This window comes from Poromitra crassiceps, assembly GCF_964638095.1.
Source record: "Poromitra crassiceps genome assembly, chromosome: 3".
Classification (NCBI taxonomy): domain Eukaryota; kingdom Metazoa; phylum Chordata; class Actinopteri; order Beryciformes; family Melamphaidae; genus Poromitra; species Poromitra crassiceps.
The window spans coordinates 6,635,793-6,650,567 of NC_139625.1; the positions used below are offsets into that span (position 1 = coordinate 6,635,793).

At 42.7% G+C, this 14,775-nt stretch overlaps 2 protein-coding genes across 4 annotated transcripts in view; both read left to right on the plus strand.

Moving 5' to 3' along the window:
- Nucleotides 1-14,775, plus strand: part of LOC310774159 (uncharacterized protein) — a 794,006-nt gene that overhangs the window by 185,852 nt on the left and 593,379 nt on the right. The gene's annotated exons all lie outside the window — the stretch shown is intronic.
- The window catches only part of cd2 (CD2 molecule), a 40,857-nt gene continuing 27,415 nt past the window's right edge, over nucleotides 1,334-14,775 (plus strand). The window contains exon 1 of the mRNA XM_083633350.1: nucleotides 1,334-1,410. Within this exon, the coding sequence (XP_083489476.1) occupies nucleotides 1,347-1,410 (64 nt within the window). The 5' untranslated portion in view covers nucleotides 1,334-1,346. The remainder of the gene's footprint in view (nucleotides 1,411-14,775) is intronic.

Consider the following 14,775-nt stretch of genomic DNA (forward strand, 5'->3'; position numbering starts at 1 on the left):
GGTTCTTCGAGGCCAGACCAACAACACTGTCAATTGTGGATCCAAACTAGTGAAAGTGGCAGAATGCACCTCTCTCAGGCGCCTCTAGTAGAAAGGCTTTGGGGATGATTTATTGGAGAATGCATAGAGGCACTTTAACTACAGTCAACTCCACTTTACTAATTAAAGTGATAACGTAAAAAAAAAAATCTATTCAATTAAGAGAAATTGCAATTACATGGAAGGAGATCCTGAAGTTTAAACAATGACAGGGTTGTTGTTATTATTAAAGGTGGATCTGCATCACATCAATTTCTGTATTAAGTTTGTCGACTGGAACCACAAATGTCAGCACCAACTGCAACTCCAAAGCAGCGTCAAGTCAGCCAGAATAAAATAGCAACCTCCGGTTAGAACCTTCACAATAATGAATAGCCTATGTTGCATTTGTGTGTGTGTGTGTGTGTGTGTGTGTGTGTGTGTGTGTGTGTGTGTGTGTGTGTGTGTGTGTGTGTGTGTGTGTGTGTGTGTGTGTGTGATGATGTCATAGACATTGTGACATGAGTGGGACAAAAATTGAAACAGATATAATGCAAAATAATAATTCCAGCACTGTCCTTATTTCTGTCCTTCGCGTATGATGAGAACCGTTTTCAAACTTGGGGAGTGCGCTTATAGGGGGGCCTGACGTAGTGCTGTGTGTGTGTGTGTGTGTGTGTGTGTGTGTGTGTGTGTGTGTGTGTAGGGGGGCCTGACGTAGTGCAGTGTGTGTGTGTGTGTGTGTGTGTAGGGGGGCCTGACGTAGTGCAGTGTGTGTGTTTGTGTTTGTGGTGGTGGGGGAATCGCCCACGGGCTGGTGCATGGGGGGAACGGGCACTGCACTAGTATATATATATAGAACAATAAATATTATATATATATATATATATATATATATAGCCTATATATATAGCCGTTTGAAAATAGTCAGTATGGAGCAAAAACAAACACTCCTGCTCCGCCCCCCCCCCAAGTTTTAACCCCATTTTATACGTGATGATATTAACTGGAAATTAAATAAAAAAAGATGTCTGGAAATGAGTCATTTCTCTAAGTAGGCTATGACAACTGCTCTCCTTGGTTTGCTCTGTCGCAATGAAGATAGATAGGGGGCCTCTTTGTTGGATCACTTCCCTTTGAAACCACACACACGCACGCCCACACACACACACACACACACACACACACACACACACACACGTAGGTGCAAAGTGACACACATACACACCCAGGAAAAGAGCTAAGTGCATCATACAGGAAATAAGGCAGCTAATGGAAAGCGTCTTTTGTCTGCTGTTGTCAGTGTGATCGAGGTGAGGAGGAGGAAGATGGCTGCCGTCTCTACCGTCACCCTGCTTCTGCTCTGCTGCTGCTGCGTCGTCACCACTGCAGGTACAAAACACACAGCTGCTATTCAAGCTTTTCTCACATTTTATGTTTAAATGTGGAAATGAGGCATCACTCTACTTAAATATGCGCTAATTTGCATACATTTCAAAAATGGCCAATTTTGGCCCAAAAAAACATATTTTTTTTGCATGCATTTCCAGACCAGAAATCTGAACAAGAGATCTGAACAAGACCAGGTTCACAATGATTGTTTGATTTAGTTGACATTAGAGTCACAGTATTTCACAGAGGGGAATTTTGGATATCTCTTTTCATGAATCAGAACAGTCAACAGTCACACAAAAAAAGTTTTTAGGAATAAAATGTTATATAAATCAGGCTATGAATGATATAAGGACAAACCGCTCTCTAAAAAAAAACTTCAGAATATAGATAGGAATAAAAGTGGAAAGTTTGGTGTATGTAAGTGCTACTGATGTAGAGATTTCTGGCTGAGAGCGGCATGGCTCAGGCGAGCGGGTCGTCCACGAATCGCAAGAGGTCGGTGGTTCGATTCCAGTCTGATTTCCAGTCCAGTCTGCATGTCGAAGTGTTCTTGGGCAAGATACTGAACCCCAAATAGTTCCCGATGGCTGTGCCAGCGTGGTAGCTTGCCACCATCGGTGTGTGAATGTGAATGTGTGTGTGAGTGGGCGGATGTACTCATTGTAAAGCACTTTGGATAAAAGAGCTATATAAATGCAGGCATTTACCATTTCCATAATTTTTAAATAAATAGGGAAATAGGGAATTGCAGTTCTCTGAATTTGCAATTAGGTATTTTCCTTATTTGTATTTGACTTTGGCCAGTAAAAGTTCGACTGATGAATTGTAGGCCTCCTTCACCACATTTCCAACCATTGCAGAGTTGAAATTTGGTAGCTTCTTCATAAGCATCACCTTACAAGCTGGGCACTTTGAATGACTTGATTCATGTTTGACTTGTTTACACGTTATTTTAGTACGATTTTTCTTTCAGTTTAAAGACTCGGGTTTGGACTCCCTGTCCGCTTGTCCTCGTCTTGTATTTCATGGGAAGGAATGATCATGTGTTTTGAACAGTACCTCAGTCAGTTTTACTCTCAGTATATTTTAAAATGGCTTCTCTCGCGTTCTTTTCACCCGTGATTGTCAGCAGATTGGCGAGTCTTTCTTTCAGCTGGACTGACTCATACTTTGAGTTTGTCTTTTTACTATCGTCAGCACTGACGGATCCACACATAACAGTGGAATACAGCTCCCATCCTGTATATATTGACTACAAAATTATAGAAAGCAACGTTCCAACCCAAACACGGGGTCTTTGCCTGATGAAGATACTATCAGACCCCCCCCCCCGCCCCCATCCCCCATGCTCGTATGTTGGCATGTTGGGACTGTAGGTTTGACCTGCAGCTCTGAACTGCAGCTGCTGCGTCAATATTCAACATCTTCAAATTTGCCATTTTTCGTACAAAGAAAAAACGGTTTCTTTCGGAATTGTATTTTTGGCAGGGTGGAAAAGCCTCTCAAACAGTATTTACCTGGTATACCAGTGGTTCTCAAAGTGGGGTCCGGGGACCCCCAGGGGAACTTGAGGGGGTTCCAGGGGGTCCCCAGCAAAAAGGTGAATTATTTATTTATTTGAACTATAATCTCACCCAAATCAAATCAACATCATCACATCGAGAGGTGGACCTGATCCTGTCTTCCAGAAAATAACATTCTCTGCTCTGTCTTTTGGCAAACTGATATCATTACTGTGCCTTGAAGTAGCCTAGTGGGGCAGTTGGGCGTTCACTTCCCACTGGGCCAGATGCTAAAACTGAATGTGATAATGGGGCAGCTGTGGCACTAGCAAATGGTGTCTGTGATATGCAAAGACTGGTATGTGTGAGAGAGAGACGACACAGAGAGAGAGGCAGAGAAAGATAGACCGAGAGAGAGAGAGAGAGAGAGAGAGAGAGAGAGAGAGAGAGAGAGAGAGAGAGAGAGAGAGAGAGAGAGAGATAGAAATACGAGCGAGAGCGAGAAGCCGTTTTCACACATGCGCTTTTTACCGCTAAATGACCAGAAAGCGGTCTAATGCCTTCATGTGTGAAAGTTGTTTTCCTGTATAAGCGCGACCCCGTCATCGCGGACATTTCACCAGTTTCGAGCCAGTCAGAAGAGCGGTATGCCGCGATAAGGGACACAAGTGTGAAACGGGTCCAGTCATTTGCCGGTCCTTCTCTCATGGGTGAGGTGTACACACGTTGCTTAACGTTCACTTCCCGCGTGCATCATCTAATCATTTGCGCACATCAAAGCAAACTACTTCCACATTTCGCTTCGTGCATTTGCTTTCTCTACATACATACAAGCGTTGGCGGCTTGCAAGCCGCTGCCATTCTCGCTGTGTCTAAGGGGCACGGTGGCTCAGTGGTAGAGCTGTCGCCTCACAGTCAGAAGGTCCTGAGTTTGATTCTCGCCTGGGACACTGTGGGCGCTGTGGTTGTGTTCCCCCCCCTATCTTCAGTGCCTACTGCCCAGGTGGGTTATCTCGTCGTAAGGGCCTTTCTCTCTGTGTGGAGTTTGCATGTTCTCCCCGTGCTCCCCCAGGGGGTTCCTCCGTATATAACGCCCCCACTAAAAACACGCAGAAGATCAGATCGTCATCGTCATCCGACCAGTGACGACAACATCCGAAGTTGGTCCCCGGGCGCTGTACGAGAAAGCGACCACTGCTCCTGGCCTGCCCCCCGGAGGAAAGGACATGCCTGGATGGGTTAAATGCAGAGGACACTTTTCACCGGCCACCGTCAGCATGAGTGTGTTGTGGCCGCATGCATGTATTGTGGTGTTCGTGTGACAATAAAAGACGGGCTTGTCCGTTACGAGAGTCTGTCCTGTGTCGGGCTGCTGCGAAGTGCGGAGGACTGAAGGACTGGCCTCTCTCGAGCAGAGAGGGGAGGGGGGAAATCGGCTGTGTTTATTACACTGGCTTGACGCTGCCTGGATACTACTCTGCACTGCAGCCCATGAGCGAATGTGAAGGATACAACATACTCTTAAGTCAAACGAGTGTGATTTATTGTGTGACAAGCAAACTTATTTCACCATCTGAGTTTTGCCGACCCCCAACATAAGCCATCCCCCCCCCCCCCCCCCCCGACGACTATATTCACACATGCGAGCTCAGGTGTGAAGGGAAATTCCGGGAAATGGCCGATATTGATTTACAGGTAATTTTCCTGTAGGCATGTGTGAAAACGGCTAGAGAGAGAGAGTGCAGGCCTTAGACCAGGGATACTCAACTTGCTTTTTCCGGGGGCCACTTTTGTCTAATGATAGGAGGCCAGGGGCCAGTTAATAAACAAACAAACAAACATTAATATTATTTTTTCTGTACAGTAGCGGATTGTAGGTTTTTGGGGTGTCAGCCGGAGTTTAGTCTGGCAATTTTGTGCACACTGCAGGATAGTGAGTTAAGTTAGTTAGGTACATATTATATATAACTGCCTGAGTGGATAGCAGACGACGGCATTTGTCAATTTAGCTGGAGCTCAGTCAAGCTTTATTTCACGTTAGTTTTCATTGTGAATTAGAAAATGGTCGGGGGGCCACTCTGCACCCTATCGCGGGCCGCATCTGGCCCCCGGGCCGCAAGTTGAGTATCACTGCCATAGAATCTAAGGCAGTGATACTCAACTCGCATGCGGCTCAACTCACATGCGGCTCCTAAATAATAAATAAATAAATAAATAAATAAATAAATAAATAAATAAATAAATAAATAAATAAATAAATAAATAAATAAATAAATAAATAAAATCTCTCAGCAGAATTAATTTCAGCTGTCGCGCTCTGTTTGCAGGTGAGCAAGACACGTGCAAATCTAGCTTAGCATGAACCTAAAATTCACCTTTTTCACTTCACACCCATTCACCCATTTTGTGTCTAAAATGCAGGAAGCAAAACATTAATGAGGGTTTCCAACTGCCAATCCATTTGGTGATCCAGTGCCGGGGCCCTCGTTAATGTTTTACTTGCACCCGTGTTACTTCCTGCCTTTTAGACACAAAATATGTGAATTGGGTGGGAAGTGGAAAAAAGGCTAATGGCTAAAGAACGGAAGAAACACACAGAGGAATATCGAACATTTAAAGCATTCTGGGAACTTGAGTTTTTTTTCGTATCCATGGGTTTGTGAAATAGTAACGTCCACAGCGGAAAAACTTTACAATTGAACAATAACAGCTGTAAAATTGTTACATGTAAATGGTCTCGTTGTTTTGTTGTTGTTGTTGTTAGGGTTAGGGTCTGGGTTAGTGGTCTGAGGGGGTCGGGTTGTGGGGTTGGGGTCCCTTCGGGGGTCCCTGAACGGTCGGAGACCCCCCACCAGTCGGGGACCCCTCTCCCACGACCCACCTAACCCTAACCCCTTACCCTAACCCGAAACCTAATAGAGAGCCGCAGGAACGAGTCTGGAAATCATTGATGCTAACAGTCCTGGTTCTTCACTGTTTTCGCCTGTGGGAGTTTTGAATGGGTTTTTGGCGCGATGCTTCTAATAATCTCTCTGGGCAACGCTGGCTTAATCAAACGCGAACCAGTGTTTAGTAATATCATCTTCACACACGAGGACCACTTTTACGGGTTTTGAAGCTTTTACAGGTCCAGGTTGAGTCCAGGTTGAGTGCTGACGTGACATGGAAGCCTATGCGACAGTGTGTAGTTCTGGATTAGCTTAGCTCGAGCTTTTTACTTCTAGGGCTCGCATTTACGCTACAAAACTCATGAAAGTGGTCCTCATGTGTGAAGATTATCCGACTGAACTCTGGTTCGCGTTTGATTAATCTTGCGTTGCCCAGAGACCGTATTTGAAGCATCGCGGCAAAAACCCATTCAAAAATCCCATAGACAGAAACAGTGAAGAACCAGGAAGTCCGGGACTTCCGCGTTCTGACTACAAAAATACGTCATCCCTGCGGCTCTCTATGCAGGCAATTGCTTGGGGCCCCAGGCCATTAGGGGGCCCCCGATGGCTGGGAAACTTTACTCCACAGCAATGACCGCATAAACAACCAATGGACGATTTAGCAATGACATTGAAACCCCCCTAAAGAGGCCCCATGTCATTGCCGTCATACTCGTATAGCTCTATCGTTGCATCGGCCTATAAACTGCGCCCAGCGCCCAGCGCAGCGCAGATTAGTGGGCGTGGACCAGCCCACTCCATATTTTGGTATCGGCGCTACACGCAGCCTTAAGCATTACAACCACGCCTTTTAAGCGTAAAATTATTTGACACATACTTTTTCAATTAAAACACATTTATGCCATGACTTTACATAATGTAGGCTAATAGTTATGTCGCATCATTTAGCCTGTGCTGTGATGTGCAGCAGGAGCAGCAGGTAGCCTACAAGTTATAAAACTAAGCCTGTCCTGAATGAGCCGAGTGGGGGGCTTGTTCACTATTGTGAAAGTTATGTGTTTACAACATAAAGATCATGGAATTAGATGGTATCAGGAATGTCACCGATAGTTAACGTTCTATATTGTAGGCTACAGGGAGACCGCATCAGCCCTGCTGAACAGATCTGTATTTGCCTGGCTGTAGGTTGAATCGTTTTATTCAGGCTATGATCTGTGATGAGATATCCAAATTGGCATGAAGAGATGACAGCATGCAGCCGCAACCCGGACTGGATCGAGTGGATCGGAGCTTGGAAAGGAAGAATGTCACTGTGTAAATGCAGTTCACCAATGACCACAGTTGTGAATAATTCTACACTTAAAAAGGCGTGGTTAAATGGTTATGGCCGGGTTTAGCGCCCAGGGGAAAGTAGGGACTGCGTGTGACCACGCCCACAAATAGGGCTGCGCCTGGCATTAAACGTTATTTTAAGGCCAGGGGGAAGATAGGGCCCCATATGTGAATCATACCTGTCAAACTTGCATGATTCATGTACTTTCTCTTGAATTGAAAGTGAAAGAAGAACAATGAAGAAGTTATCTGGAAGTCAAAAAATAATAAAAGAGGATGAGGAAAAGGAAAGCCAGACAGTAGAGCAGAGAGGCCTGATTAAGCAATTACATAGTAGGCTACTGAATGCAGACTGACAGGTTGTGAATCAGTCCAGCAAGATCAATGGACACAAATGCCAACTCCAGGACGTATTCTCTCAATCAATAAGCAAAATGGCAATCTAGATCTACAACAACCCTAGTCTCTCCCCAGACTCAAATATTACGTTGAATCCCTGCGCTCTGCATACTACGTGAGTCTGTGTCACTTCACAGCCACTGCTGGTTTTTGAAATTGAATGAGTGACAGGTCGTAGCACCGATGAGATAGCGGTTCGAAAAATGGGCTGCGCCTCCCGTGTTGTCCGATCGCAAAGTCGTGACTGATTGGAGAGGACTGAATCCATCACTGGCATATGACTGGCCAAGTGAACGGTTCCCTCCCATAACCAGCAGGGTGAGGGGAAAGTGTCCCAGAACCCAGAGAGAGATCTGCAGCATGCAGTAACGTAGTGTATCAGCATAAGAACTCTCATGGGTCTGGCATTGAGACTACAACAACTTGCACCCACCCTCTCCACAAAGCAAATAATTAACTTATAGTGATCAATACTCCGCTTACAGTGATCATTTTGAGCATTGGCACACCTGAGGACAGTGGAAGAAATGTTTAAAACTACATTTTATATTTTTTTTACTCACCATAGCTGGAGGCTTAACTTACTGTATTTTTAAAGTCAATAACATTCAGTAAATAGTGAAGCTGTCCATTCCATTACTTTATATGTACTGTATTCATGTAATAATACAAACTTCAATTACATGGTAATCTGCACGAGAAATAAAGAAAAAGAAGAAAATCTTATATATATGTTATAATGATCAGCTGTTTATAGTGATCAATTTGACCCATCTCAAGGTGATCACTATAAGAGGAGTGCACTGTATAATAATAATGTGACAATGTTGAAGTTATTGGGTTATTTATTTAGGTTTTTATTGTTTTTGAATAAAAAAAGTTTATATTTTGTACTTTTTTTCACCAATTATTTATCAAATAATTGTGATGAAAGGTGGTTGGAAGGGGCCCCTTGGAATCTTTGCCCCAACATACTCTAGAATTGCCACTGTCTCTCACCCCCACACCCAAACATAACCTCTCCCACCCCTCTCAAAACTCCCACCCCTCTGGAAACTATATCAAAATAGCGTTACGATTCAATTTTAACAATTTTAGAGCCGTTATTGTTCAATTGTAACGTTTTTTGTGTGGACCAATGTTACTATTTCGCAATTGTTTGGAGACTGTGCATGCATGTGTCTGTATTGTGGCAACGTCATTTCATAAATCAAAAGGTTTGCAACAACATCACAAAACAAAACGCCCAAGGTGCAGTACCGACTTTCTGAAAGGTGGAGAGCTGAAGAGCTGGCGAGACTCAAACTGAACCAAACTGGTTTTGTCAATTTGACTCCTGAGCAGGGGGCAAGGTTGGATTGTTTGTGACTTTTGCAAAAGTATTTTTTGTCAACGGGTAGCGCAAGGTTGATTACCACTGCTCTAAGGCCTTCTCTCTCTCTCTCTCTCTCTCTCTCTCTCTCTCTATCTCTCTCTCTCTCTCTCTCTGTCCTCCACGTACCCCTAGGGGTTTTCCAGTTTGGGAACCAGTTGCCAGGTGAAGTTGCCAGTAATTGTTGGTAGAAGTGTTCATCCTTTCCGATGTTTTCGGGATATTTTGAGTAAATTGGAACAAAATCATCTTTTTGATTTTGATTTTATTGTTTATTCTTGTACTAAAATACAGCACACCGTAAGAAGAAATGGCCAAGTAACTTTTTATGTGGCAGAGTTTGCTCTATTTAGTTTGCTTGCATTGCGTTATTATAATCGTTATGATGCACTTTTTCAAAGCTAGGTCACAATGTGGCAAAACTAAACCAAAAGCAGTTGACCCACCCACAAAAATATCAAAAGAAGTATCAATATAATTAGTAACAAATGTTGTAATGACAAAATGAATAATAGGGAAGAATGAATACATAATTAATAGAATGAATCCAAGAAATACATGAGAAATACTGCTAAAATAAACTACTGGTATAAAATAAAATTGGTAAAAATTCCTAATTGAAACAGATATCATGTACATTGTACACAGTAAGACTCAACTTAAATGTAGCCGATACAAAACATGTAGATAAACGTTTCAATATAGACAATTCAAATAATATATTTTCAAATAGTATAATAGTAATTGTCCTGCCCTGCTAGATTGTTTTCCTCTCAGTCTACCAAATGTAAAAATTGCAGTAATGTGTAACATAAAATAAATTCTATGAGGTAGCATATGAATCATCATATTTTTCTGGATAAGCTGTACAAATTACTTGATCAAGATAATGAAATTGTAATCACCAACATTATAACATTATCCCTCATACTTAAAAGAATTCTTAATTCCATATAGATCATCATATAGTCTCAGGCATGCTGAGCATCCATTCTTTTTCGTTCCTAGAATTCACAAAGAAATTGGACGTCGTGCATTTAAATTTAAAGCTCCATCTGACTGGAACAATTTGCCTGCCTCACTTAGATCTATCACATCTTTTCATTCCTTCAAGGCATCTCTCCTCACTTATCTTCAACCTGCTCCTGCTTCTAATTATGTTTGACATTTTGAAACAACTTGCTCATGATACTTCATGCATGTAATTTCACCTTATCTGAGTATGTGTACACTTACAGTATGTATTCTCACTGTATATATTACGCTATCTTTGGGGGACTAAGGGGTTGGGGAGTGGCTAGGCCTGGGAGTGCTTCTTATGTGTATGTATGAGTGTATTTGTATGTGTATGTATGAGTGTATTTGTATGTTGTTTGTTTTATGTAACACCTGTTTTCTTTCTGTATATTTGTGCTAAGGACCCCCTCGAAAACGAGATGGTTCATCTCAAGGGGTTTATCCTTCTAATACATTTTTGAATAATGAGGAAAAACTCCAATCATAGTGTATCATTACCTATTTTACTATTACTGTTGCATATTTATAAAAATGAATATATATAATAATATGCCGAACTAAAACTAACTAAATTGTTAAATCACACAAAAATTGTTTTTTTAAGTGTTGCAGATAAACAGTTAAAGGACTATTTAGTGCAAATGACTTAAATGTCAGAGAGTCATTTTCCTGCATGTCTATTTCCTGTTCAAAGCCTTTCATCTAGAGACAAAATGGTGACATGAAGCTGTCTTGTAACTATTTTAAGCCTCGAGAGATTCTTTGATTTCCTGGAACTATAAATTGCTGTAAACTTAGTGAACTAGAGTTTCATTCTAAAATATCATATTCACAGTTTGAAAAATCACAAAGCTGCTATGTCGGGAATCATTGGGAACTGATGGCATGAAACACTTTTCGAGACAAATAGTTTGTCCGTGTGTTCTGACAAAAGACCTAAGAGACCATACGCCACGTCAATAGAAAAACTGTTTTACACTTTGATGGAGGATTTAACCATTACCATTTCCTGCAGCATCGTTTCACCAATACTGAAACTCAGTCTGTTACATTCTCTGATTAGAAATGTTGCACTGGGAAATATAACATTAACTTGATCAATTGAACGTTCTAACACCCATATTACACATACACTTGACTTGTCTTTGTTTCACTTGATTACTTTTTGTTTACACTTAAATATATTCCTTTTTTGAGTGGTAAACATGTAAATCTGTGACAAACAAAATAAATGGAATGTTTTGCCTTAAAGTTGTGAGCTTAAACAAAGAGTGTGTGTGTGAGATGAGCGTGTTGTGTGGTTGCTCAGCAGCCTGTGGTTTTGACAGTGAAACTCAGACAGCCTCATCACAGCCTCTCTGTCGGAGGGCTGCTCCTCCTCTCTATTTGTCACTTCTATCAGATTGAATGGCCACAGATCATCTCTATGCAGTGGGAAAGGAATGGTACACCACACTGGTGGATAGACGTTGGAAGTGTAGGGGAGGGCAAAAAATAAACAAAATAAAAAATAAAAACACCTTTTTTTTTGTACGATTCACTTGGTTTGACCAAGTAAAACTATTTTTCTATCCGCCTTATTTCTAGATGCCATGATGCACTATGGGTGCTTCTTCCGGTGTAATCCTCCCAGCACCCGCTCCACCCCCCTCCCCTTCTCCGTCCCCCGCAGCATGTCCAGCTTGGCAAAAATCTCGCCAAAAAATATCCAGAGTCGTTCAAAGAGCAACAGATAATAGCGGATGGGATAGATAAAATCATTACATTCCCTCAAATAAGTCGTCAAACGAGTGTTATTTATTGTGACAAGCAACTTTTTTTCCCCAGCGTCTGAGGAAATGCGCCAGCTGCAACAATCAGGCACGTTCTGAACCGGACCTTGCACCCATAATTATTTGACAGCGGGGCATTCATTCATTCATCTTGTCTGAGGAAGAGCGTGTGCACTCGAAACGTCACTACTCTGTTTTGCTGGATGGCTAAATAAAAGGTAAATGGGAGCTGGATCAGTGTGCGGACCTTCTCTCTTTTCACAGCGGGGCATTCAAAAATAGGGCGGATAAGGATTTTATGAAACGTCTATGGAAGAATGAATGGCGAATGAAATCCCTTAGGTCCCATGCCGAGCCTGGAAGAGGGTGTGACTTTGTGACACTCTATTGCCTCATTAATTACGTTACCATCCCCATAACGTTATAACCATCTCACACACAGGAATTGTCTCTCCTGCATAGCATCCCCCTCCGCGATGTTCTCTTGTAACAATAAATGGCGTTCTAAAATATTTGACCCAAGGGAGGTACGGTGGTGCAGTGGTAAGCACTATCGCCTCACAGCTCGAAGGTTGTGGGTTCGATTCCCACCTGGACCGATGTGAACACTGAAGGAATGCGTGCCCGTCCGCATGTCCTCGAGTGCCCACCGCCCGGGTGGGGTCGGCAAAATGGCCTTTCTGTGTGGAGTTTGCATGTTCTCCCCGTGCCTCCCGGGGGTCTCCTTCATATAGGAACCCCCTTCACAAAAACATGCAACATCCTGGTTGCTTATATGGTTCCTCCTCTGATCGTTAAGGGCGCCTGTTCAAAGGGAGGGGAACTGGTTGGAATAGCGTGAACCTCCCACGTGCTATGTCCTACCGGTGAAGCTCCCTCGGGCAGGTGAAAAGAAGCGGCTGACTTGACTGCCCATGTCTCGGAGGAAGCATGGAATCAGTCTCGGCTCTCCCCAGATCGGCAGAGGATGGAGTAGCAACCAGGATTGAGTAATCAAATGAGCACTAAACGGGGGATAAAATGGGATTAAAAAAAATCGGGGGAAAAAAAACATTAAAAAAAAAAAAAAAAAAAAAAAAATTGACCCAAAGTTCCGTTGAAAATCACAGAAGTGGATCTATTGTTGAATCTATATACATGTTAAACGTCAGTTCCCAGGCCGTTTTCATGGCCTCCTGGTAGGGTGGTTACCCTCGATCACCCTATAGGGTGTCATCAACTGAGTTTAATGTCAACTTTATAGGATAGATAAATAATAGATTTAGATATATATACATAACAATAAATGAATTATTACATAATACATTATAACATATTGGGACAAAATGGCCATGAGAGGAGCTGGGCTGCAGAGGGCGTGGCTTGGCCCTGGTCAGATCACAGCTAGATAGAAATGATGTTGTGCTTCCTAAATTCATGGTCACATGACAACAAAATCTGCATGCTTGCCTAGATACAGGGGGTGGGTCAACTTACCCAGTGGCTCATCTTACCCCACTCTCCCCCTATACTGTCATAGCAATGATCTTCCTCGCAAAATTCACCGTTTTGTATTTTGCTTTGAAAATGACAATGTCTCGTAATTTGACATTATTATTTTCATAAGATGGTGAATGCGTGAGTGCCATGCCAACATGTACATAAGAGTACAACAGAGTGTTTTGGTGCTGTTAGAATGTGTATTTGGTGACTTAACAGGAATAGGCTAGCCCGTTCCACAGACCCGTGGACCTTTTTTGTCTCATGTACCCCTTGAGCTGTTTTTCCATTCCAATAGTACCCCCTCACTCATGCGTCTTGATGAGGACAAGTAAAATCCAGACAAAATATATGTTTCACTGAACTGCTGGTGTTTGGGTTTGGCTTCTTTATTCCTTTTGTCACCAGGCCCCCCTACGCTTGAATCTGGAGCGATAGCACCTGGATGTTTTTGAGGCATTTATCAGTAGCAGAACAGCGTTAACAGTTTGCGCACATACCATTTTAACAATGGGCTTATGAAATGACTTGGAATTTGTTTGTTATATAATTTTGGAAGTAAATTGTAATCCTCAATCTTTCCAAATAACCCCTGCAAGCTGCTCAAGTACCCCCTAGGGCCTAGGGGTACACGTCCCCCTGGTTGGGAATCACTGCCGCAGACTACCAGTCATTGTGCTAAGCTACTATAACTAGCAGGAGGGGCGCGTCGGGGTGCTAGCAGGAGGGGTGTGTCGCTACATTGTACTGAAGGCATAGAGAAGAGGAATATGGCAAATAGGCTAATCTCCCAAAATGTTGGCGTGGTGTTCCTTTAAATGTGGTTTGAAGAGAAAAATATTTTCCCCCTTTGTATTGGAAATGCAACAGAGTTGTATTTGATCTGTCTGAACATGGCATTAAACTCTCGACTGAAACTGACCATATGTAATCCGGCATCAGACAGTATCCATCTCAGACGTGGACCACGCTGATGGGACCAGATCGCATTTTTAAGAAAAAGGCCAATATTGGCTCTAAATATCAGTCATGTGCTAGCTTATGCTAGCTTTCAGGCTTTTTCCCACGGCGCTGGCCCAGCAGGCCCTGCCGGGGTCAGGGGATGGCAAAGTCAGGGCACGGCAAAGTCAGGACACTCAGTCAATCAGTCACTAATGGACGTTTAATGAGCAATAGGGGCTATAGGGATAGGAAGGGTGGGTAGGGTTAATGGCTATAAGGGTTGGAAGGGTTGTAGCTAGGGATAGGAAGGCTCAGCGGTTAACAAGAAGGTCATGGATTTAAATCTTCACCCCGGTCCTTTCTGTGTGGAGTTTGCATGTTCTTCCCGTGTTTGCGTGGGTTTCCTCCAACAGTCCAAAGATATGCAGTGTTTGTGTAGTATCGTAATGTAATCTAGTAAAAATGTGTAGTATGTGATGTACAGTAACCTAGGTTGTGTGTAGATATATGATGTAGTATACTGTGATGATGCTTCAGTATGTAAAGCCCTGTGAGACATACATACATACATACATACATACATACATACATACATACATACATATACATACATACATACATACATACATACATACATACATACATACATATACATA